The 23,591-nt window shown below is 57.2% G+C and overlaps 3 protein-coding genes across 13 annotated transcripts; all 3 read right to left on the reverse strand.

The window, feature by feature from the left end:
- Positions 1-167: 167 nt before the first annotated feature.
- On the reverse strand, positions 168-4,521 carry Six5 (SIX homeobox 5). Its single transcript, XM_050126242.1, has 3 exons — positions 3,035-4,521; positions 1,481-2,289; positions 168-1,345 (listed from the first exon to the last, which is right to left on the reverse strand). The coding sequence occupies exons 1-3, from the start codon at positions 3,832-3,834 to the stop codon at positions 756-758; spliced, it is 2,199 nt and encodes a 732-aa protein (XP_049982199.1). The 5' UTR covers positions 3,835-4,521; the 3' UTR covers positions 168-755.
- Positions 4,522-4,633: 112 nt separating this feature from the next.
- Positions 4,634-15,718, reverse strand: Dmpk (DM1 protein kinase). Of its 10 annotated transcripts, none has more exons than XM_050126250.1 (15): positions 14,419-15,718; positions 12,507-12,598; positions 12,188-12,271; positions 12,019-12,114; positions 11,596-11,744; positions 11,317-11,410; positions 10,901-11,107; positions 10,352-10,600; positions 9,568-9,653; positions 7,376-7,487; positions 6,542-6,699; positions 6,363-6,460; positions 6,155-6,201; positions 5,790-5,875; positions 4,634-5,480 (listed from the first exon to the last, which is right to left on the reverse strand). In XM_050126250.1, the coding sequence occupies exons 1-15, from the start codon at positions 14,576-14,578 to the stop codon at positions 5,333-5,335; spliced, it is 1,866 nt and encodes a 621-aa protein (XP_049982207.1). In that variant the 5' UTR covers positions 14,579-15,718; the 3' UTR covers positions 4,634-5,332. The 10 variants fall into 10 exon arrangements, with proteins under 10 accessions (XP_049982207.1, XP_049982208.1, XP_049982205.1 ...); XM_050126251.1 differs by having other exon boundaries at positions 5,790-5,879; XM_050126248.1 differs by having other exon boundaries at positions 10,337-10,600.
- Positions 15,719-15,853: 135 nt separating this feature from the next.
- Dmwd (DM1 locus, WD repeat containing) lies at positions 15,854-22,664 on the reverse strand. 2 transcript variants are annotated; one of them, XM_050126244.1, is made up of 5 exons: positions 22,020-22,664; positions 20,377-20,559; positions 17,306-18,565; positions 16,602-16,676; positions 15,854-16,371 (listed from the first exon to the last, which is right to left on the reverse strand). In XM_050126244.1, exons 1-5 carry the CDS (start codon positions 22,449-22,451, stop codon positions 16,324-16,326), a joined length of 1,998 nt encoding a protein of 665 aa, XP_049982201.1. In that variant the 5' UTR covers positions 22,452-22,664; the 3' UTR covers positions 15,854-16,323. The 2 variants fall into 2 exon arrangements, with proteins under 2 accessions (XP_049982201.1, XP_049982202.1); XM_050126245.1 differs by lacking the exon at positions 16,602-16,676 and having other exon boundaries at positions 22,020-22,660.
- Positions 22,665-23,591: the final 927 nt, after the last annotated feature.

The following is a 23,591-nucleotide window of genomic DNA, read 5'->3' on the forward strand; positions in this document are numbered from 1 at the left end:
AGATAGGATTTGAGGTCAGCCTGGACTATAGAACATGACCCCATCTCAAAAAGAACCCAAACAAAAAAAGCAAGCCACAACCTCAGGCTTCGTGTTGTCTAGTTCTTTCTTGGGCTGGTTGTTTGGCAGGTGACCCTTACCCCAATGGCTCTGTTGTCTGTTAACTTGACTTTAATTGAAATGGAGGCATAACATGTCCTAGAAAAATAAAGATTTACGATACAAACTAGACAAAGAGGCCAGGGTTGCCCCAGTGGGCAGGGGGGAAATCTTTGGTCTGGGACTGGATCCTGGGGCTCAAGTCAAGGGAAGTAGGGGAAGGGTCCCGTGCACCCATCAGACCCTCCTCAGCAGAAGGGCTCTCTGGGTCACACCCTGGTCTCCCATCCCTGGGATTCAGGGAGTTCTGGGAGCACTAGGTATCTGTGGACCTATTAATAGTGTTATGGTGAGGGTGCTGGCTGGAAACCAGCCACTTAGCAGGGCCTTCCTCAGCTAGTACCAAGTAGAGGACAAAGCCTTAGTCAGGACCCCTAGAGCCCCATGCAAAGAGGGCTGTAACAAAAGACTTCCCATCAGGCAAGGGACAGTGCCCTGACTGGGGTGGTTCCTCTGGCTTCTCCAGGGCTTGCAGCTCGTCCAGCGTGGAGGGTTGTAGTGTGGGACCTTCAGACTGCAGCCACTTTACTGAGAGTTCCTCCTTCTGTCCTAGCACCTTGAGCACCATTGTCAGGAGAGGTGAAAAGTCCAAGCAATCACAGTTCCAAGGGCTCCTCCACAGGCACTGACTGCAACTGGGTCAGGACCTTGGCCTCAGCTTCTAGCCCCTCATTAACCTCAGGCCCTGCTGTGGTCCCCAGGAGCAGCCCCTGGGAGTCAGGGTCTGGCAATCTCAGCACAGTGTGGGTGGCCTGTGTCCCCAGCCCCTCCACCCCTGTGCTCAGTTCCAGCCCTGCTGGCCAGACTGGCACAGCTGCAGGCGACAACATCAGACCCTCAGTCAGGGGTGCTGGGAAGCTAGGCAGCAGGCCAGAGGAGTCCGGGGAGAAAGGCAGGCTGGTGGCAGAGGTGACAGCAGGAGCAGGTGGCAGTGGCTGAGTAGAGACTGGCCCCAGAGTGTGACCCTCAGGGAGGGTGGGGCCGGGGGTCACTGGGAGGGCTCCTTCAGGCACTGTGATGGCTGGCTCTTGCTTCAGGGGCAGGGCTAGGCTGGGGGCAGGTGGCAGGACTTGGGAAACGAGCATGCTGGTGGGAAAGGTAGCAGTAAGGATGATCTTGCCCTGCTGCACAGCTACCCCAGTGACAATGGGGCTGCCAGACACAGGGTTGGCCAGGAGGAAGTTTCCTGTGGAGAGAAGAGATGGAGGGCAAGATGCTGGAGAGCAGGCAGAGGAACCAGTAGGCTTAACCCCAAGAGATGTACCAGAAGCAGAACGCGGGCTCCCCCAGCCCAGCAGGCCCGAGGAAAGCAGGAGGGTACCTGGGGTGGCGGCTGAGGGAAGTTGCAGTGCAGTCACTCCCACACCAGAGTTTATCAGGTGCACATTGCCAGGCCCCGCTGGAGCTGCCACCTTCACAGGGCTGCCTGGCCCAGCTGCCAACAGCTGGAGTGGCCCCACAGCCTGGGGCAGGGTCACCACCTGGGAAGTGGGTACCACCTGAGGCAGGTTCAGCAGTGGGGAGGAGGGGCTCAGGCCTGTAGGGTACCCAGAAGAGGGGGAGAGTGGTACAACCTGCGGAGCAGCCACTGAGGACACAGCTCCTGGGGTCAGAGAGAAGGTGGAGGTGGGTGGGGGACCAGGGACTACTTGGGGCAGGGTCCCTGGGACTTCCTCTCCAGCTGCCCCAGGAACAGCTCCCTGAACCCCTTTGGTGTCAGGAGCCTCAGACGAAGCCTCTTCCAATCTAACCTCTCCTGTCTGAGGGTCCAGGACCAGGGAAGTCTTGGCCTCATTGGCTCCCTGGGGGCTGGGTTGTGGTGGCGGCGCGCCCCCGCCTCCTGTGAGCAGCAGTGGCCCCAGGCTGGAAGCCTCTCCTAGAGCCAAGCTATTGATGATGACTGGGCTGCCATTGAGGAGCACTGCTGGGGGGCTGCTGGCTGCCAGGAAACTGCCATTCACTAGGATAGAGGAGGAGGCGGGGCACGTCGCAGGAGGGGTGGCCCCCGCTAGGAAGATAGAATTCTGGGTGGGGGCCTCAGCAGCCACGGGGGCCACACTCCTCTCCAGGTCCTCCGGACTTCGGCTGGACTCGGACTCATCCTCAGTAGTGGGGTTCCCATCGGACTCACTGGCAGGAAAAAGGGTTAAGTCTCAGGTCTGAAGGCTGCACTGCCCTAGAGGCAGAGGCAATCCAAACTCCTGTTAACTCTTTGAGCCCTTCAGAGGACCCGCACGGACCCCAGAGCCTCCACAAACCCTGCTGGGGTTGACAGCATGGCGGGAATGTAAAGCCGGAGGGAAGCTTTCCCTAGTCCTTTGGCTTGCAGCCGAGCACCCAGTCCGCCCCAAGTCCCCTGGGTCAGCAGGCGCGTGGCAGCAGAGCGAGGAAGCAGCCTTTACTCCAGTTCTTCCCCCTTCCCTCCCCTGGGGCGTCAGAGACCGTAGCAAGAGGCCTGGCGCTGGGGTGGGAGGAGAAGGAGGAGAAGGGCTTGGGTTACAAGAGAAACCGGAGCCTGAGAAGGTTCACGTTTCACAACAAAGGCAGGCAACAGACCACGCTGTTTGGGCCGGAGGGGGCGTGGGGGTGGGTGTAAGTAATGGTCACTCGCCCTAGGTGCCTTAGACAAAGGCCTCCTTACCCTTACCATCACCCCTCTAGGGGACCCTCCTCCCTTTTCTCATTGCTCCCTGAACTGCAGCCCCAACCTAGAAACAGCGGCCAGAACCTCAGCTCCCTGGGGCAGCGATGCCCAGAGAACCCAGGGTGTGCCTGATTCTCTCTGCGCTCAGCCCGTGCGCTCGCCAACGCCGAGGGGTACCAAGGGTCAGGCGCGCAGACTCCAGCGGGAACCGAGGAAGGCCGGTCCCCTCACCTTTTGCAGGGCGCTCCGCCGCCGGTCCCAGTTCGGTCGCGCTGTCGCCTGTTCTTGAACCAGTTGCTGACCTGTGTGAGCGAGAGGCCGGTGAGCGTGGCCAGGCGGCGCTTCTCGTCTGGCGTGGGATAGCGGTTGCCGCGGTAGCAGGCCTTGAGCGCCGCGCGCGAGCGCTCCTTGAAGCAGTAGACGGTCTCCTCGCCGTCCCAGATGGTCTTGGGCAGAGGGAACTTCTTGCGCAGCCGGTATTTGTCCACTGCGCCCAGGGCACGGCCTCGGGCCCGCTCGGCCTCGTGGTAGCGCGCGCGCAGGTAGAGGTCCTGCAGGAAGGCGTGGTGGGCGGCGGGGAAAGGGCGGCTCTCTAGGAGCCGGTAGAGCTCGGCGTATTCACCCCGCTGAAAGGCCACTAGGGCCCGCGCGCGCAGCACCGGGTCGCTGCCACGTAGGCGCTCGGCCGGGGGCAGCGCGCCCAGGAAGCGGCTCAAGCGGCCGGCGTGGCCAGCCTGCAGCAGCGCCTCGCACACACACGCCACCTGCTCGGGCGAGAAGCGGAGGCCCGTGGGCTCCTCGGCCGCGGTCTCGGAGGGAGACGCCGGGGCGCCCGGGGACCCGGAATCTGCCGCCGCCGCCTCGCCCGCCCCGGCCGCCGCCGCCTCCCCCTCGGCCGCTGCCGCCTCCCCCTCGGCCTCCTGCAGAGTCTGCAGAAGCTGGCGCGCTTCCTCCTCCTCTTCCTCGGTCGCAGCTGCTGCCTCCCCCCCGGCTGCCGGCCCCGCGCTCGGCTCGGCAGGCGAGGTAGCCATGTTTGGCAACTTTGGGAAGTTCCTCCCTCCTCTGCCGCCTCCTGCGGGCTTCCCCAGCCCCCTCCCCCGCTCAGTCGTCCTCGCCTCCTCCGTCCCCTCGCGGTCTTCTGGCCCTCTCCCGGCCCAAAGGCTAGACTCAGCTCTGCACTCGGGTCTGTCTCTGTCCCTGTGTGTCCGCCCCCCTCCCTGGCTGTCGGAATTCTTTGTTTTCCCCGCGCCTCTGGCCGCGCTTTCGGCCTTCCCCTGCGTGTGCCTCTGGCTCAGGGCCTCAGTTTCCCCATCAGGGCAACGGAGAAGGTAGTGGGCCGTCCAGCAAGGTTAAGGGCGCGAAGCCGCTTCGATCTCCCGGGTCCCTAGAAGGCCCTCTCCCTATCTCCGCGCCCCGCTCCGCCCCTCGGAATTCCCGGCCCCGCGGGGAGGGGGGCGGATCTGGCAGGGAGGAGGGGCAGGAGAAAAGCGCTAGAAAGTTTTCAGCAACTTTTCTGAAGCGTCGGTCTTAGGAGCGGATGCGCGTGGCGTGCGCAGGCGCGGTGGGAGAATGGCAGTGGGCGCCCTGCTGGCCCAGCCCCCTACTTTTCCAAGCTTGAGTAGCACAGCTGGGTCACAGCTGGGCGGGGGCGGGGGTGTCTCGGGTGGCTTGTTGCTCCTCTTCTACTGGCTGGATGCCTAAGCTCCGCCCTTCATCCCGATTCGTTCGCTTTGCGTCCCACTAGCTCCGAATCAAGCTATTGGTTGTGTCTACGGCCCTCTCTATTGGCCTACCGGGGGCTTCCTCTCCACAGCAGAGACTTCGCGGAGCTTAGGGCAGACCAAAAAGTATTTTATTCGCAAGGGACGGGGGTGGGTTTATAGGTGGGGACAGACAATAAATACCGAGGAATGTAGAGTCTCAGTGCATCCAAAACGTGGGTCCCGGAGTCTGTCAGTGAGTCAGAGGACAAGGTCAATAAATACCCACACTGCCTTGGGGGAGGGGGTGTGCAGCAGTGGCTCCAACGGCAGCATATGTGAGGAAGGGGTCGTCGCAGCATCCCTAGGAGCGGGGCTGTTCAAAGCCAGAGGCTCCCATGAAAGCTGGTAGAGGTTGTGCTGATCGTTTGCTATGGGACTGGGACCTCCCCAGAGATCAGGGGCTCATAAACAAGGATTTATGGTTTGTGACCAGTGGCTGGAAGCGTGAAAAGTGAAATCGGATGGGCTGAGCCGTTTGCCTATCCACGTCGGGCCTGAGTAAAGTGGTCGGCGAATGTCCTGGCAGCAGCGGCAGCATTCAAGCCGCCTGCCCTGCAGGAACCGGGTTCCTGCGCACGGGTCCTGCTCCTCCCTCCCCGGCCGCCAGGGGGCAGGCCCGGATCACAGGAGCGGAGCCGGGTGGGGTCACAGGCTCGCAGGAGTGGGGTGGCTGGAGGGGGAGGGAGGATGGGCACAGAGACGCTCTGGGCCGTTTCCAGGTCACCCGGCTTTCCAAGAGAGCCTAGATGAAAGATGGCTTGGAGTCTTAGGGTTCAGGGGGCGAAGGTGGCTCCCGGGAAACACCAGATTGGGGTATAGGCCACCAACCCAGTGCAGCCCAGTGTGGCGGCAGCAGCCAGAGCAACGGCGAACAGGAGCAGGCAACGCGCCTCGGATAGGCCAGACCTAAGGACCTGCAGGCAAGAGGGCAGGATTAGCAACTGGCTCCAGGGAGCAGCCCAGCCTGTACCCATAGATGGGCCAAGAATCCTCTGAGCGCATCCCTGATGCCCCACAGCCCACAGTTACAGTTGACTGCTCGCAAGCCTGAGCTCCCTTCAGAACTCATCATTGGCTACTTCGTAGCGGCTTGTGTTGATTGGCCGCCCGATCACCCTCCCTCCCTGCGGTGGGCCGAGCTCCACAGGGGCACAGCAAAGCGGTGATGACACTCAGTGGGCGGAGCGAGGCGAAAGCCCGTGACGGGAGGACTTGGGACATACCCTGGCAGGGAGCAGCAGGTGACGGCGGTGCACGGGGCCTGGCCCCACCAGCGGGCATTGGCCCAGAGCCACGGCCGGGGGGCCATCTAGCTGGAGAGAGAAGGGACAGGTGACCAGATCGGAGCCCAGCCCGGCCGGCCGCCTTCAGCAGCAGGGCAAGAGGCAGTATAGGGAGTCAAGGCAAGAACGGGAATCTAGGAAATTCCTTTGGGAAAGATTTGGCAAAGGGCCTGAAACAAGGGAGAGCTGGTAGATGGCAGACTGAGTGAAGGGTATCTTCCTTCTGGAGCCCCCAAAGAGCGAGCCCTAATGTGGATGGGGAGATGGGCAGATCTGAGTGGGGATGGGGAAGAAAGGGGTCTTACATGGGAAGGTGGATCCATGGCCCAGGGACTGGGGACCCCCATGACAGCTGGAAGGAGAAGAGAGGTGTATGGAGCGTGGAGGGCGGAAAAGGGCGGTGGCTCGGCGTGCCCCAGCCTGGGACCCTCCCCTGTCCCAAGTGTCCACACACCCAGCACGCCCCCATCTTCACCCGGTGCCCTCCTGGCCTGGGGTGTGTGAGGGACTCGCCTGGGGCTCCCGGAGGCTGCAGCATCTCCATCCGCTCTTGCAGCTGCCGAACGTGAGCCTCCAGGTCTCGGTTCCTGACTTCGGCCTCCTGCAACTGGCTGCAGGAAAACAGGAAGGTAAGCCAGCCCATAGGGTGAAGGACTGGGAAGGTTGCTGGCACTCCGCACTCTGACTCCAACCTGGAGAAGTTCTGGTTGGCAGTGCGGATGGCTTCCAGCTCGCGGCTCAGGCTCTGCCGGGTGAGAACCTCTTCCTCCAGTGCTTCCTGGAGCTCCCGCAGCGTCACGACGGTCTCAGCCTCTGCTGCAGGGACAGCTGCTGGGCCGGCCACTTCTGCCTGTATGTAGGTGGGGATCGAGTTTGGGACCACCACTGGGCTCAGTCTTGCACACCCTTACCCCGGCCTTCTCTCTGGTAACCTAGTAGGTTCTGGGACAGTCAACATGGGCACTGAAGGGCTGGCATCAGAACTTGACTGTGTCCCTCCCAATCCCACAATGCTTCAGACAAATCTGGCTTTACCCACAGGCCTCCCGAGTTTGTCTCTGGCCTGCTCGCTACATCCTCCCCTCCTCCTTCCAAGGCCACCTACCACCTGTAGCTTTAAGAAACAGCATCCCACCTGGTGAGCTCTGGTCTCATTCTTCCGCCTGATAAGGACCCCTAACTCAGCCTCCTCCAGGTGATCAGCAGTCCCTCCCTCCCTTCCAGCCCTGGTCGGTGTTGCTTTCAGACCCCACACCCAGCCCGGGTAGCATCAACCTCTGAGCTGCGGATTCCCTAGTTCTGTTATTTTTCACTCAAAGACAGGGTCTCATTGCATAACACAAGCAAGCCTTGACTTTGAGATCCTTCCTGAGTAGCTAGGGCATGCTACTGGGTCTTACTGAAGCAGCAGCCTGCCAGGGGCCACTGCAATGTCCTGTAACTGCAGCACTAGGCTCAGCAGGTGCACCCACCCAGCAAGCTCTGCTCTTCTCTCTGCAGGTCAGCCCTCTCCTCTGTCTACTCACCATTTGATTGGGTGGGGACACTGGTGACTCCAAGTTGAGCACTTGCAAGTCTGCCTCAGGCAACTGCAGGGCCTCCAGTTCCATAGGGGTGGGGTCCAGGACCTCATTGTCTCTGAGAAGAGGAAGAGGCTGCCAAACAGGGATCTGGGGCTCCCTAGCCCATGGGCAGGCCAGGCTTCCAAGACCCCATGGCTCAAGGAGGAGCAGGGCAAACTGCCAGGGTGGGCTATATCCTCTTCTACCCAGTGTGGGATAGAAGCTGCTATCAAAACATAGGCTGTTCTTAGTTAGCTGTGCCTGTCTGGGACATGCCCAATGGTAATCACCTGTACAAGCTTCCTCTAAGTGCTCCTGCTTCCCAGTTTACTCCTGAGAAGTGGCCTATTCATTTGTCATTTTGTGGCAATTCAGATTAAGCCAGGAAATCATACACGAGAGTTAAGATCTCTCTGGGTTTCTCTGTGTAGCCCCGGTTGTCCTGGAACTCACTCTGTAGACCATGCTGGCCTCTAACTCAAGATTGCCCATTTCTGCCTCCCCAGGTGGTGGGATTAAAGGCATGTGCCATGCCTGAATAGGTTTTTTTTTCTTTAAGGATTTATTATTATCTTTAGTACTTTTTAAATCTTTGTCTTTCTTTTGAGACAAGAGTTCACGTAGCTTAGGCCAGCCTGGAACTGCTATAGCTAATGATGAGGTCAAAGCCCAGGACCTGCGTGTGCTAGGCAAGCACTCCCCGCAGAGCTGGGGATGCTCTCCTGTACGGGGCCATGCTCCCAGTCCAGGAAGCACTGTCTTACCTGAATAACTGATTTCTTGTTTTGTTTTGGAGACCAAGCTCTTACTATGTACCATACTGTGTACCAGGTTGGCCTTGACCTTGTGACTCTCCTACCTCCACTACCCCAGTACTGGCACCACACGTGTGCCACCACATGCCTAACCAATAATGAATTTATTTCTGGTATTTCAAGACAAGTTCTCACTCTGTAGCCCAGGCTGGCCTCCTTGATGGTGGGGTTCCAGAGTAAGACACCCTGCCTAGCAATAGTGGATGCTGTCTGTCTATCTTTTGTTTCTTGTAGCCCAGGCTGGTATTAGACTCACTATATAGCCCAGAATGGTCTTGAACTTCTGATCCTCATGCCTCTACTCTAAGTGCTGGAATTACAAGTCTGTACCACCACACCTAGCATAATGAATGGACGCTTTGAAAAGGCTTTACTGACCAGGCATGGTGGTGCATGCCCATAATCATAGCACTCTAAGGCCAGCTTAGGCTGTATGAACAAGATCCTGCCTCAGAAAAGAAGACAAAAAGCTTTAAAAACTTAAAAGTTGTTTTATTGTTATGTACTCCAATAAGTTAATGTTCTTAAAATAAACTGTCAGATTCCAGGCCTGTTTCCTAAGAACCTGGGTCCTATAACATATCGTAGAAACATAAAAGTCAATAGCTGGACGATTCTGGAAGGCTGAGAATAGATTTTTGGGTTATACAACTGAACTGAAATGCTGAAGTACATATGGCCAGGAAAGCCAGAGCTACATAATAGAGAGACTGGTCTCAAAAAAGCAAAACAAAACAAAGTACATGTGTTCCTGTACAGGCTAGTCTTATGTCAACTTGATACAAGCTGACGTCATCAAAGAGGAGGGAGCCTCAATTAAGAAAATGCCTTCAAGCCCGCTGGTGGCAGTGGTGGCACATATGTTTAATCTCAGCACTCGGGAGGCAAAAGGCAGCCTAGTCTACAGAGTGAGTTCCAGGACAGCCAGGACTACTCAGAGAAACCCTGTCTCAAAAAACCACCAACCTAAAACCATCAAGCTTCAGGCAAGTCTATAGAGCATTTTCTTAATTAGTCATTGATGGACAAGGATCCAGCCCATTGCTGGTAGAGCAAGCCAGTAAGCAGCACCCTCCATGGCCTCTGCAACAGCTCCCGCCTCCAGGTTCCTGCCCTATTTGAGTCTCTGCCCTGACTTCCTTCAGTGATGTACAGTGATGTGGACTGGAAGCCAAATAAACCCTTTCCTCCCCAACCTGCACTTGGTCATGGTGTTTCATCACAGCAACAGAAACCCTAACTAAGACAGTTCCTAAGAAACCTTGGTTTCAAGACTGATCCTTTGAACTGACTGACTGAGGTGAGCCTTCACACACATAGCCAGTAGGCAATCATGCTTACCTGAGGGCCATGCAAGAGTAGGAGTAACCCACGAAAGGCAGGTGGACCCCAAGTGGCATGTCCTCCTGCATGTCCGATAGTGTCTCCTATGGAAGAGGTGCAGGGCTGTGGCCAACAATTGTCAGGGTTGGCCCCTCACCCCTCTCTAACCATAGCCTGACTGTCCCCATTAAGCCAACCCCATGAGTTAAGGTGTCCCTTCTATCATTTTCTCTTCTATCTTGTTGCTTCTTGTTGGGCCTCGGCCCACACCACACTTTTCTCTACTGCAGTGCAGTGGGCCACGGCTGGACCTAGAGCTTGTTGAATCTAATGCTGAGAAAGCACTAGCCTGAGAGAGGATCTCCTGCCTCTCTTGGAATCCTTTGGGGCCTCAGCTCAGTCTCCTCCAAGAAGCTCTTCAGCACCTTCCAAGCCGGGTCCATTTTAGCCTTGCTAACAGTGAGACCTCACTGTCTGGAGAACTGGTCACCTGTGTGTCCTCAAGTCTGAGTGGGCACATTGCAGTGCTCTAGGTAACGATGTGGGACCAAAGAAGGTGGTCACTCCATTGTTTTATTTTTCAAGGGGGAGGTCTCACTATGTAGTCCTGACTGGCCTGGAACTCACGATGTAGACTATGTTGGCCTTGATCCACCAGAGATCTACCTGCCTCTGCTTCTGAAGCCCTGGGATTAAAGGTGTGCGCCATCACACCTAGCTGTTCATCCCAATTTTATGAGGGGGTTAGGGAAGTCCCCTTAACCACTCAGGAATTGCAGGTACGTACCCCGCCCCCGCTCACCATGGCAGTGAGCCGGTCCTCTACCACATCAAAGTTGCATGTGTCCGTGGCACCCTCGAAGTCTGGTGTAAAGGGGGGTACACTGTCTCGGAGAACCTCCCAATCAAGGCCACAGAAGAAAGGGTGCTTCTGGAAATCACCTGCCCCACCACGGCCTAGCCTTATCTCCGCAGGGCACAGCAGGCCCCGAATGAGATCTTGAGCTTCCTCAGGGACACCCGTGTCTGCCAGAGGCAGAGACAGGTGTTCCTGTTCAGAAAGCAGAGAAAAGCGAGTCAGTCCTGGGTTGAAGAGCTGCCTCATTGGGCAAGAGCATTGGCTGTTTCAGCAGAGATATCACGGTTCTATTTCCCGGCACCCACATGGCAGCACACAAGTCTGTCTCTACTTCCAGGGGACCACATGCCTTCTGACTTTCGTGAGCACTTACATAGTGCACAGACATACAGGCAGCTTAAACTTATACATACTTATATAAATATCTTTTTTTAAAAAAGCCTGGGAGCATGTGCCATCATGCCAGGCACCCTGCATGGCTCCCATGCTCACCTTGTAATGCACAATCTTGGCATATGTCTCAGCCGTGGAGTCGGCGTAGAAGGGTGTCTGCCCGTAGAACATTTCATAGGCGAACACGCCCAGCGCCCACCAGTCACACTCAGGCCCGTAGCTACCTGCCCCAGGCCCTCCGCCAACAGCCTGCAGAATCTCAGGAGACAGGTAGTCCGGGGTGCCCACAGCCACCAGCGACCTCACCTGTGCCAACCAGACCTGAATGCTTAAGCCCTTCCCATGACTGTACAATCTGGAGCACAGGATGTCCCCAGTAAAGCTCCTTTCTTGTTCCACATCCAGCCCAGCCCTTACCCAAGCTCCACTCTTCAGCTCTCCAACCCAACCCTGCCCCCTGCACCTTCTGCTCCCTAACTGGTGGGGAGAGTTTCACCAGGCTCTTCCCATCATACCTTTCCATCAGGCTGGAGTTTGAGGCAGGAGCCAAAGTCAGCCAGACGGATGTGCCCACACCGGTCCAGCAAAATGTTATCTGGTTTGATGTCCCTGTGCACAGACAAGGAAGGAGGTGCTTGAAAGACTGCACTCCTGGGTCCTATCAGGCTCGGTCCACCCCAGCAGGGATTCTACAATTCTAGACCCCATTCCTGCCCCCAATGGGATCTGACCTCAAGGTACCCTTCCTACCCACACAAACTCTGCTAACCCTCCAAGGGCCCTGCCACGCCCACCTGTGCACGTAGCCCAGCCGGTGCACCGAGTCTATGGCCATGACAATCTCGGCCAGGTAGAAGCGCGCCATCTCGGCGGGGATCCGCTCCCCAAACTTGCTCAGCAGCGTTAGCAGGTCCCCGCCCACGTAGTATTCCATGACCAGGTACTGGGAGCAGGCGTGTCACAGGGGGTTGGTTGCCCCCAAGACTCCCTGAGACACCCCATCCCCAAGCATAGAGCCCTCCACTGTGATAGAGTGCCCCAGAGATCCGAACCAAGGCCAACCCAGACATCACCTCTTTTCTCAAGAAAGGTCCCTCTTCTTCCTTAGACATATTCCTACCCGCCCCCAGCCTATGGCTGCTCTCCCTACTTCAGCTTTCTTGACTTGAGATGGTGTATCTGTCACTCCTTCCTGGCCACCCGGGCCCGAAGCTCACCAGGTAGTTCTCATCCTGGAAGGCAAAGTGCAGCTGCGTGATCCAGCGCCGGTCCCCTTTCACCAATACATCCCTTTCTTCCCGGAAGCACGACACCTGTGAGGCAGGAGCGATGCTGCAGAAGGTGAGCTGGAGAGATAAGGGCGCCTCCCCCAGCCCTGGTCCTCACCTCGCCTCTCTTCAGCATGTCCCACTTATTCATAATCTTCATGGCATACACCTGGCCTGTCTGTTTCATCTTCACCACCGCTACCTAAAGGCGGAACCGGGATGATAGCAGAGGTGGCAGGGAAAACAGCAAGGCTCACTCAGATAGGACTCAACCCTTATCTCCACCCAGCCTTAGCCACGCCCCACGCACAACACCCACTGACCCCCCCCAACCCCGCCTCCACCCGAGCCTCAGGTTCAAGCTCATTCATCAATTTTTAAGGCTATGCCCCACCCACCTCAAGTAAAGTTCCACTCTCGGGCCCCTCAAGACTCACCTCACTGAATGCCCCTCGCCCGATCACCTTCAGAATCTCAAAGTCATCCCTCTGCAGTCGGACCTCCTTAAGCCTTGCTGCAATGGGATCCACTGGGTGGGGGTGGAGGGAGGAAGAGCCAAAGGTCACCAGAACACTAGAGGCAAGTGTGGTACCCTCAGTCTCCTCTTCCCTCTGCCCCTTAGGTTGATTTTAGGGTTCTGCTTCCAAAACCTCTGTGATGTTTGGGGGCCCAGAACTGTTTCCACAGGACTGTAGGGCCGAAAGGGAGGCAGAGGGAGGGAAGCCCAAACCCATGTGACGTTAGGGTGCTCAGTCAGGTCCCCTGAGATTCTCATTTAATGTCTTACACCATGGCCTCAAAAGGCAGTGGTGTCTAGCACAGCCAATGTGAAGACTGCACTTGGGAAACTTTAGTAGAGCCTGGAGTGGGGGAGGGCACAGCCCACCAGCATCTTAGACACTGCTAGAAGCATTCTTGGTCTCCAAAATGGGTAGAAGAGCCTTCTTACAGCCAAAGTTCCAGGAGATAAGGTCCTGCGCTAGGGTGCTTCAATAGGAGGGGAAGGCAGCCAGGTCAGAGGCTGGCAACTAGGGGGCAGGGGGCAGAGAGAGACCAGGCCTCCTTTGGGAACTGGTCAGGACTGAGAGTAAGGATGGAGGAGGAATGAGTGTAGGAAAGAGGGAGAAGGTGGGTCATGGAGAAGAGAGGGGCTCGGGGAAAGTGGGCCGTCAGAGAAGACACAGCCAGGGCCAAGGCTGAGGGGGGGTTGGGAGGAGAGAGCCAAGGCATTGAGCCCTTTTAAGGCAGCGGGAACCCAGGCCCCCTCCCCCGCCCAGGCCTGGCAGGGGAGGGGAGGGGCCCACGGGATGCTGCTCGGGCCACAAAAGGACTGCTCCTTTCCAGTGGGCCAGACCCCCACCCCCACCCCTGTTCTCAGTTTACCCCCTACCAGCCCTGCCCCAATCTCTGCAAAAAGGGAGGTTGAAGGAGTCCCTGAGGGCTGCAGAGAAGAAAAGTCCTCCACAGGCTTACTGGCCTAGCCCATGGCCTCCACCTTTCCATCTATGAAATGGGGGAGGAGAGGAGAATGAGCTGGGGCCACAGACATGGGCATACAGGACAACGACCAAGAGCAGGACCCTTAATGATGGGCACAGAGAAAAAAAAAAAACAGCGTTATTTGTAAGGAGGCTGGGGTAAGCCTGTACTCTAGCTGATGTGGAGCAGGGGCAGATAAGGTCCAAGCCCATCCACTAGGCCTCAGAAGACCTTTGCAGAAGAGCATTTAAGTTGTGAGGGGAACTAGAGGCCTTGAGCTAGAACCACGAAAGCAGGCAGAAAGCCAAATGAGATCCGCCTGGGCAGCCCGGTCCAGGAGGGTCCAAGACACACTCCAAAGCTGAAAGTGTTCCTCCTTAATTTGGGGGACATAAAGGATGCTGGGTGGCGCCTGTCTGCCGGGCTGGTTCTCCCCCAGGGCCTCTGTGAGTCACTGTGCCCTCACAGCTCCTGGACACCTGTCAGGGCAGCTGGGGAGGCAGAAGCCAAACACCTGCCTACGGGGCCGCACCCTGGCAGCTGCCCCACGCTCTCCCTCCCCACACTCTGGGAAACCAGGGAGGGCTGTATTTTGGAGGGTGAGGGTCCGTTAAGAGAAAGCTACCAGGCCCCTTTGTGGGTGCAGAGAAGGCAGCAGGTTGTGCCCACCCCAGCCTGCACTGGCTGAGTCATGGCTGGCCTCCACTGACCCTAGTCTGCCCCAGCAGGGGAGCTTGGGATCAAGGCCTGAGCTCTGCTTCAGTCCCGACAGGAAGACCTCTCAAGCCTCCTGCCCTCCACAGCCAGTTCCTGCCCTATAGACCCACCTCTGCCTTGCCCCTCCACCCCATGCCTCCTGCCCATACTCACCCCATTGCAAGAAGTCGGCCACATACTTGTCCTGGGCTAGGTGGGAAGCGCACAGCTCCTGGTGGACGCCCAGGAGAAGGTCGAGCAGGGGCTCCAGCCCCAGGAAGCCGGGGTCCAGCACCAGCTGCTGGAGCTGCCTCAGCCGCACCTCGGCTGACATGTTGGGCAGGCAGCACCATGGCCCCTCCCCGGGCCGGAGCTCGGGGTCTTCCTGTCACGGGGCCTGGCTACCCCCGTCCAGGCCCCAGGACCCTGGCTGCATGTCTGCCTGTCCCTGACTATCCCTTGGGTCCCTCTGGCCAGTTCTAAGGCTGAGGCCTCCTCCTCTTTTCCCCACCCCTTGGCCCAGCCCCCCTCCCGCCTCCCAGCTTTAACCCCTCCTAAGCCAACACCCCAACTCCTTTCTTTCAGGGCCCCTCAAAACTCTTTGATGCCCAATGTCAAAGGATAGAGTAGTACTCCACAGATGACCCCCCAAAGCCCCTACCCACCCACAAAAGGGTAGAGCAGAGGGAGTTACAGGTGTGAGGTGTCAGTGCCCAGAAGTGCCAATCTAAGTTCAGAGCTGGGAGGGGTGGGGAAAGGGGCTGATGTCTAGGCCCACAGGGGAGGGGGGCAGAGGCCAGGGGCAGCTTCTTCGTGACTCAGCAATGGATTCCGACTTTGGGACAGTTAAATTTAGTTTCTGTGCCTGCTGTATTACACGCCCCCCCTTTTTTGGCAGGAGGTGGGAGATCAGGAGGGAACCTAGCCAGCCACCAGGGCCAGGGGTGACCTGCTGGCCCAAGCCTGGGGGAGGCAAGTGGTGGAGCCAGGCCCTCCCCAAGTGAGAGAGACCCCAAAATAGCTCCCTGGCCACAGGCCGAGGCAGCCACATTCCTGCCCAGGCTAGGATTAGAGACAGAAACATTTTGGGGGTTGGGGGTGGAGCCATCTGGACAGCCAGCCAGGAGACATGTTAGTGTCTTTCTAGGGTGGCCAGTTCTCTGGGGAGGAAATCATGGCCTCCAGCAGCTGGCACTTCAAGGGCCAGGGGCACCAGGCTGCAAAGGCATGTCCAGAAGATGAGGCACAGCTCAATTCCCAGCATCCTCCCCTCCTCCCGAAAGAGCATGCTTGGATAGTCCTGACACTTTAAAACAAGTTTCAACACCTCTGAAGGACCTAGCAGGAAGGGGCCACCTCAGTCTCTTGACTCTGAGGGTCAGGGGTTCTTCTTCCAAAGGACTCTGCTCAGGGCTAGGGGATGGGGAGGCAGAGTAAATTGGTCTTCCTTTGGTCAGAGCACAGCCCCCAGGCCCCACCCCCAACCCCAGGGAACAGAGATAACCCTGTGCCGGGACGGACACAGACAGACAGACAGACAGACACAGACACAGACACAGACACAGACACACACACACACACACACACGCCCCAGGGAACAGAGACACTGTGCAAACAAAGACTTTAGTATAAATAAGAGGTCCAAGGGGGACAAGGAGGGCCCTGGGGGCTTCCATAATTTAACACTCTTCAAAAGCACAAACCATAGTGAGGGGTGGGGTGTGGGCTGGCAGGGGACACCTCCCCCAGCCCTCTCACCCAGGGGCACTGTGGACTTGGGCTGTTGTGGGTGGAGTCTCTCCCAGGAGTGACCAGTCACATGCTGAGACAGGGATGTGGGTTAACACTGATGCTTCAGAGGACAGGTCATTGTACTTGGCAGTGGGCAGAGGCCAGGGCTGAGGCACACAGGCCTCTACAACCCCATGGCTGGGCCAGTCTAAGGGAATCCCCAGCACTTGGACAGGGTGGGGTTTGCAGCAGTTCTTCCGGCATGATTAGTCTTGTTAATACAGGGATCCTTGAGGTCAGCAGGGAGGATTATGGCTAGGAGGCTGGGGGCATGGGACATCCACAGCTTCACACCACAGTGCCACTGGGGGAGTTGCCTGGTTGGGAGGAGATGCCCTGGGGAGGATGAAAGGGGGGCTGGATTAGACAACACCTGGGCTTCTGCCAGCGCTGGGGTTGGGGGGGCATCCGATGGGCGCTCCCTGGCTCCCAGTCCTAGAGCTGACATCCTGGCTAGGAACAACAGCTCAGTAGCCTTCCCTGCCCCAGGAGATCCTGGGCAGACAAGACAGGACAGTGGAGAAGGAGAGACTGGGGCCCACTTCCAGCTTGGGGATTGGTCCTACCTCTACCACTGACTTGCTGGGTGACCTGGGCCAACTTGCTTCCCCTGTCTGGGCCTCGGTCTCCTCGTCTGTAAACTAGGGAGACAGAGGGGTGTCTTTTAGAGTTCACACTCCCCAAGACCTACCATCCTGCCTTCGCTGAGGCTGCTCTGACTTTTAAGGCTTCTTAACTCTAACATTCCACAGCAAAGGATCTGAGGGACTGAAGGCAGTGTGGGGTCCCAGATGCTGAACCCACATGCTAAAGAACCAAGATAGACCAGTACCAGGTTTTCATCTCACCAACTAAGAGCACAACCACCACACAGCCCATCTGCAAGGCACAGTGACCAGGATCACACACCAAGCAAAAGTGTAGGCCTGAGCCCCTGTGATTCCCATCCAGGCCTTTAGCTCAGAAATGGACAAGAAGAGGCAGGCCAGAAGCCAGGCCCTCGGTTCAATCTCAGCCCAACAGTGTCAGCCCCAAAATAAAGTTTCACCATTTAAAATGCAGATTTCCCATAAAAATAGGTTCTGCCTTGAGTGTTAAGTGCTAAGGGTGGGCCAGATGGGCCATCAGAGGTTCTTCACATGAGGCTGTGGGCCCCACCACTCTGTCTCCTACACCTGACCTCTCTGCTGACTGATGCCTGGCATCCAGGAGGCCCATGACTCAGAGGGGAGCAGGATGAGAGGGTCCTGCCCAGGGTGGGTGGACTCACCGCCTTGCCTGGCCGAGCCCAGGTGCAGATGAGGCCCTCCTGGCAGGCAGTGATGATACAGTCCTCCAAGAACAACAGCACAGTCAGGCGCTCCTGAGCGATCTTCTTGCACACGAGCGGCTCCAGTAGTGGGACCTCATGAATTCGAGGGCACAGTGCTGTGCCCAGCACCTTGGCTGGGTCCAAGCGGCTACGGGGAGCGGGGCCACTGAGCTTGTCGTTGCTGCTATTGGCCCCACTGCCCCCACGGCTGATGTTCCCCAGGCTGTGGTAGCGCTTGTGTTCCTTTTCAGTCCCTCGGTCCCGCCTCTCCTGCAGGGTCAGTGTGGCGAAGCGGCCAATGCTGAATGGTGTGCCAGGCTCCATTGCCGCACTAGGCCCACCAGCTTTGCCACCACCAGCTGGGTGTGGGAGGCTGTTGGAGCGCGACAGGGAGCGGGGCAGGGGGCCTGTGCCTGTCTCTCCTGCCCGAGAGCTACCAGAGGCTGGTGGGGTGGCCCCAGGTGTGCCTGGGAGGGTGCGGGTACGGGCCAGAGAGGGATGAGGGGAGAGCACATCCTCTGTGAGGTCCCACAGGCAGAACTGTGTGTCCTGGCCAGCTGAGCCAAAGCGGTAGGTGATGGAGCCAGCCTTGGGTAGTGGGGACAGTGGGGCTCCTATGTCTGAGTTGGCGGCTTCAGGCTCTTCCTCCTCACCACTGGGATCCCCATCACCACTGGCCGATGTTGCTTCCTCTGCTCGCGTGGTATAGGGATCGAAGGCCACAGCATTGACCCAGGATTTGTGGCCATGGCCTCGAGCCACTACACGACCCTCCGTGAAGGACCACACAGTAACCAGGTCATCTTCCCCTCCCGTCACCACATAACGACCATCAGGGCTCCAGCACACACACAGCAGGCCCCCAAAGTAGCTCTTCATGAGGCCACGAAGAAGCATGCTGTCAAAGTGGAAGACACGGAGGCAGCCATCCTGGCTGACACAGGCTAGGTGTCGGCCATCGGGTGAGAATGCAAACTCGTTGAGGGGCCCCTCACCCACCGCCCACTTGGCCAGTGGATTGCGGGGTGCCTTGCTTTTAGCTGCATAGACAGCAAAGCCCTCACCCTGCTTCAACAGGCTATACTGGGGTGGGGTGGAGGCGCAGGGGTGGCTGACATTGTAGAGGTACAGGTGGCCACTGGCGTGAGACGCGAGGAATAGACTCTCAGACTCAGGCAGCCACTTCAGATAAGTCACCTTGGTCTTGTCAATCAGCCGCTGGAAAGGGAATGACAGGTGGGTTTGAGGGTGGTGATTACTTCTGATGGACTGTGTCCTATATCCTGAACCCCAGCTCCCCCACTGACTGAGACTGCCAGGTATCACAGGGACACAGGGAAGAAAGTAGCCTGTGAGGACTCCACGTACTGCCTATCAAAGGATTATCCTCTAGCCACTCAGCTGTTGCTTCTGTCTTCAGTGTCAGCATACAGATCCCAGAATGCCAGTTTCCCTCAAGAAAGGGTCCCTGGTACTAGTCCCAGCAGTTGGCGCAGCATCCAAAGGACACGGCCTGAGCAATGCCCTGCACAAAATGATGGCAGCCTCACTCTTTCGGCTGTACCTATCAAACCCCTCCAGGCATCTCTCCTTTTCCCAATCAAGTTTTGCTTCCAACAAAAGCTGCGGCAAAGTGTGCCCACCCCAACCACCCAGGTCCCACTGCCACCACCTGTTTCCCTGTTGGCCTCAGACACTCATAGCTGTCTCTTCCTCGGTGGCCTGAGATTAGTAAATCTGAGAGGAGTACATTAGTAAAATTCTAGTGCTGCCCTGTGAGAAGCCCTACAGCTGTGGCAGGCACTGTGATGACCCAACTCCTCTCCTGGGACCAAGCTGTGCCCCACTCAGGGCTGAGAAAGTCACCAGCCCTATGGTTCAGGAACAGAAGGGTATGTGGGGGACACTTCTCTGGCTCCTATTGATGAGGAGGGCAAGGTCCTTCTATGGCTTTCCAGGCCAACCCTGGTCAACACCTCCTGCTCCTTCCCAGAATGCACCTTCTGTCTTCTCTCCATCAGCTGCTACCCTGGCCACAAAGTCAATGGCCATCCTGCCTAGGGGAGTTTATTTAAGCTGTTCCTTCTACTCTTGAGCCTTGGCAGACCTTGAACTTCTGATCCTCCTGCCTCAGCCTCCCAAATAACGGCAATAACAGACCTGTGCTACAAGGCCTGACCCACTCTATGAAATGTCCTTCCCTGGAGGCCGGTCTCCTTTAGGCACCACTTGAATGGCAGCTCCTGGCTGACACCCGATGAATCTGCAGTTTGTCTCCCAGCTTAAAAGTGTGGCTAGGGCAGGCCTTCCATGTGCTGGCTGAGCTGCTCCTGGAGAGCGGCCTGCACAGGAGGGGACCGTGGTTCTGTGAATGGGTGAGTGCATTCTTAATCCACTCAGCCTTGGGCTTCTTCGCTCCCTCCGGTCATTTGCTCATCTGAGAACATTTGTGGCCCGCCTGCCCTGGACCAGAGACAGCACAACTAGAGTACAAAGGCCCTCCCTGCCGGCTTGCTAAGGTCATCTCCTGGCATTTCCTTTTAAGCCAAGTTAGTCCAACTGAGCAGTCCTTATGAATGAATTTCTATAGTCCTGTGAGAAGGGACATAGATCCTACTTTGCAAAAGAAAAGTATTTGCTCAGACAACAGATTACTCTCCCCAAACCACAGAGTAAGACAATGATACAGCACGGACTAGACTCCAAAGCCCAAAGAGCTCAGAATTTGAAGTCAACAAGAACATCAAGAAAGTTCCAACTGCCTATGCGCCTCAGTCTTCCAATCTGTGAGATGGGTACTATACTTTCTTACCCATCCATGGGGGAAAACATAAGAAGTAAAGCTTCTTTCAGCATAGAGCTGGCACAGTAGAGGACTGGGACATTTTAACAATGACACCATCAGCAGCTGTCTGTCACTTGTTACCCTCTCCCTCATCCTGCCCCTCTCAGGCCTATTCTGTCTGCAGGCAGCTTAGTGAGTGGGTGGGTAGATAAACAAGAAGGGAGCGGTGCATGTCCTTGATCACCTCTTCATTGAAGAGCTTGCTGGTGTCCTTCTTGATGAGGTCTAGGTACTGCACCTGGCCAGCAGAGAAGCCCACCAGCAAGGAAATGGTCTCTGTGGCCGCTGTAAACTGGTTGAAGTCATGGCAGGTGGGCTGGGTCCCCTTGTAGATCCGCTTGTCGATGGGCTTGTTGAGGTCAATGGACTTGAGCCATGGGAAAAGACAAGTTCGCAGGTTAGAGCAGGGAGAGGGCGGAAGAGGAAGCTGAGGTAGGGGGGAACCACCAAGGGGAAGCAGGGTTAACCTCGAGGGAAGTGGCTGGGTGAGGAGGGGCAGGCAACCACAGACTGGAGGGGGCTCAAACCTAGAAGGACGGCACACACATGCTCACTTGCACTCCACCCAATAAAGACAACAGACCCTTGCAAGGCTTAATTTAGGGTTACTGCTGCTCACAACCTCAGGGTTCAGAGTCCCTAAGAACCTGGAGCTGATTCTCCTCAGGTCTTTCCAGCCACTACCACAGGACAACTCCAGGGGACTTAGAACAAAATTCCAAAACCCAAGGACTCAAAAATTCCAATATCCTAGGTTTTCAATTTTTTTTTGTACATTTAGTATATACCTGTGCACATGTGTATGCATTACACACGTGGGCGAGAGGTCAGAGGTCAACATTTAGCATCTTTCTCTGTGGTTTTCCAGCTAACATTTGACACAGGTCTCTCACTGAACCTGGAGCTCACCGGTTCAGTTAGGCTGGCTGCCAGTAAGCCCTGAGAATCCTTCTGCCTCTGCTCCCTGAATTGGGGCTGCAGACATATACAGCTGCACCCTTCTACATGAGGTACCGGGATCCAAACTCCTGTCCTCATGCTTTCAAAGCACGCATTTCATCCACAGAGCCATCTCCGAAGCTTCATTTCTTCCCATTTGGAGTTCCTAAACTTTAGGACCTTCATCGTAGTTCAGACACTGCTCAATCATCACGATGGTCCCTCGTTATTTTAGGTACACAATCACCCCTGGGCTCTCAGGATCCCCACCTCTCTCTCTTTCCACCACCCTTACCCTTCTGGGACTCAATGGCTTTAGAGATGTCTGCCACACCTGGGGATGTTCCCCTGCCAGGAACTCCATTAACTCAGAATTCCCATCATTCCTCCAAACTCCCTTCATTTCCTCCAAAGCCTCACTCTCTAGACAACGTATTCTTTAGGATCTCATTCACCAGTTGCTTTGTTCACTGACCCCTAAGCTACACCCCCAGTCCTCCCTGCCTTTTACCTGTAAGACTCCTACCTTTATCACTCACAAATGCCTGACACAAGTCTCCAGACTCCCTCCAACACGCCAAGAATGCAGTATTTCTCCGTTCCCCATCTCCCCTGGGCCTGCATCCTCTTTGGATTCCCCATCGCCAGCACAATGTCTGCCCCTCGGACTCCGTAACCCCGCCCCCATCTCCTCTCAGAAGCTCCAACCCGTCCAGAACGCTCACTCACCACCTCCACGAACCACCCCCCCACGCGAAGATTCGCCTGCAACCTCTCAGACTCCATTAGCTCCAGGAACCAGGCTCCCCTGGGACGCCCAACCTCGGATGCCTTCTGTCACTCCGGGGACCCAGATGCTCTCGGCACCCCACGAATCGGAGCACTCACCCGTTGGCTCCCGCGGCGGCAGCAGCCGGGGTAGAAGTAAAGCTCGCGGCCCAGGTTGAAACAGACGCGGTCTCCTCCCGCACCCAGTCCCGAGGGCGTGGAGGGCGGCTCCCCGGCGCCATCGGGCTCGCCAAGGCGCACCAGGCTGAGGCGGACGGCGGGCAGCGCGGGCCCCGGTCCGGGGCCGGCGGGCGGCGGGGACGACGCAGGGCCCGCGGCGCCAGGCCCTGAGGCTGCGGCAGGTCCGGGAGGGGGCTGAGGGGGCTGCGGCGGCGCCGGGGTCTGGGCGGAGGCTGGACCCGACCTGCGTGTCGCGTCGCCGGGAAGCAGCTTGTAGAAGCCCTCGCGAGTGCGAAACTGCGACTTGATCTCAGCGCAGTCGCCCATGGCGGCGCTGGGGCCCGCGCCGCCCTCCGCGCCGCCCGCCGCCATCTTGGCCGCCCACCGGGGCCCCGCCGCAGCCCCACCGCCAGCCGCCGGACCCCCCAGCCGGAAATTGCGGACCTAGCGCCGGAAGGGGTAGGGTCGTCGCCCGGGTGACGCCTCTACGATTGGCACCCGGAACCGAAGGTGGGCGGAGCCGAGACTGTTGCTGAGGTAACGGTTCTGGGGCTGTGGGCGGGGTGATGATATGGGCGTGGTCGACGCGACAGACTCGGGCGAGTGGTTGGCTACAGGGCGTGGCCGCTAGGAACGCCCTAGGCCCTAACAACAGCGCCCTAGGAGCCGTTTGCCTAGCAACGTTGAAACCTCAAGTGCTATTCAGAATCCTTGTGTTGTTACAGCTGACTCCAGGCGGGTTTTTTTTTTTTGCCTTTTTATTAATTAAAAAAATTACTGCATTTATTTATTTTTGTGTTTTTGCGTAGTCAAGCGCAATGTAGAGGTCAGAGGGAGTCAAGTCCCCTCCCACCGTGTTGGTCCTAGGGATCGGAATCAGATCCTCACCCTTGGCAGTAAGATCCTTTTCCCGCTGAGCCATCTCGCTGACCTTTGTTTTGTCTCACACTTAGAGCCCAGGCTGTCCTCAAACGTGACCCAATCCTTTTCGCCTCAGCCTCCAGAAGAGCTTGGCTTTCAGGCCTGAGACACCACACCCAGCTCCTAGTTTCATTTGAAGCTCAATGACTTACTTCTCCAACCTTCATTGTCTACCTGGCAGCCTAAAGCCCTTCCCTTCCTCATTGTGGTCCCCTCCTGCTGGAGGAGTGAAGTAAAATCCTAAAATCCTCTTGTGACCTATCTGACTCGGCCTACCTTTTTCTTGGCTTTGTTCTTCGTGAGAGAGGTCAGCTTTGTCAATTTGACACCACCTAGAATCACTTGGAAGACAGTCTCAATGAGGGACTGTCCATAGGGTAAAAGGGGCCAAGGAAAGAACACTCTGTCTCTGACTTGACCCCCACGTGGCAGAATCCCACCAATCCCTGAGCACAAAATCCCAACCACCCCTGAACTTGCCCCAGAATTAGCCTAGAAACACACAATCCCAAGGCACCCTGGAAAAGTGCACCCCCAACCCTCCTCCACTGTGGGAGTCACCATGCCCTAGGCAGGAGGTCCTAACTATAT

The sequence above is a fragment of the Alexandromys fortis genome, unplaced genomic scaffold (genome assembly GCF_014885135.2).
Source record: "Alexandromys fortis isolate MF-2015 unplaced genomic scaffold, M_Fortis_MF-2015_v1.1 scaffold_240, whole genome shotgun sequence".
Taxonomy (NCBI): domain Eukaryota; kingdom Metazoa; phylum Chordata; class Mammalia; order Rodentia; family Cricetidae; genus Alexandromys; species Alexandromys fortis.

What these genes read in the sequence shown, in the direction of transcription:
- Six5 (XM_050126242.1), bottom strand. Translation starts at nt 3,834, where the DNA reads ATGGCTACCTCGCCTGCCGAGCCGAGCGCGGGGCCGGCAGCCGGGGGG. An exon ending in GGCGGAGCGCCCTGCAAAAG is followed by an intron (nt 2,290 to 3,034) that starts GTGAGGGGACCG and finishes TTTTCCTGCCAG; the next exon opens with TGAGTCCGATGGGAACCCCA. An exon ending in TCCCTCAGCCGCCACCCCAG is followed by an intron (nt 1,346 to 1,480) that starts GTACCCTCCTGC and finishes TTCTCTCCACAG; the next exon opens with GAAACTTCCTCCTGGCCAAC.
- Dmpk (XM_050126246.1), bottom strand. Translation starts at nt 14,578, where the DNA reads ATGTCAGCCGAGGTGCGGCTGAGGCAGCTCCAGCAGCTGGTGCTGGAC. An exon ending in GGCGAGGGGCATTCAGTGAG is followed by an intron (nt 12,272 to 12,506) that starts GTGAGTCTTGAG and finishes TTCCGCCTTTAG; the next exon opens with GTAGCGGTGGTGAAGATGAA. An exon ending in CCATGGATCCACCTTCCCAT is followed by an intron (nt 5,876 to 6,154) that starts GTAAGACCCCTT and finishes CTCTCCAGCTAG; the next exon opens with ATGGCCCCCCGGCCGTGGCT.
- Dmwd (XM_050126244.1), bottom strand. Translation starts at nt 22,451, where the DNA reads ATGGCGGCGGGCGGCGCGGAGGGCGGCGCGGGCCCCAGCGCCGCCATG. An exon ending in GCCGCCGCGGGAGCCAACGG is followed by an intron (nt 20,560 to 22,019) that starts GTGAGTGCTCCG and finishes CCATGGCTCAAG; the next exon opens with TCCATTGACCTCAACAAGCC. An exon ending in GGGCTCGGCCAGGCAAGGCG is followed by an intron (nt 16,677 to 17,305) that starts GTGAGTCCACCC and finishes CTGTCTCCCTAG; the next exon opens with TTTACAGACGAGGAGACCGA.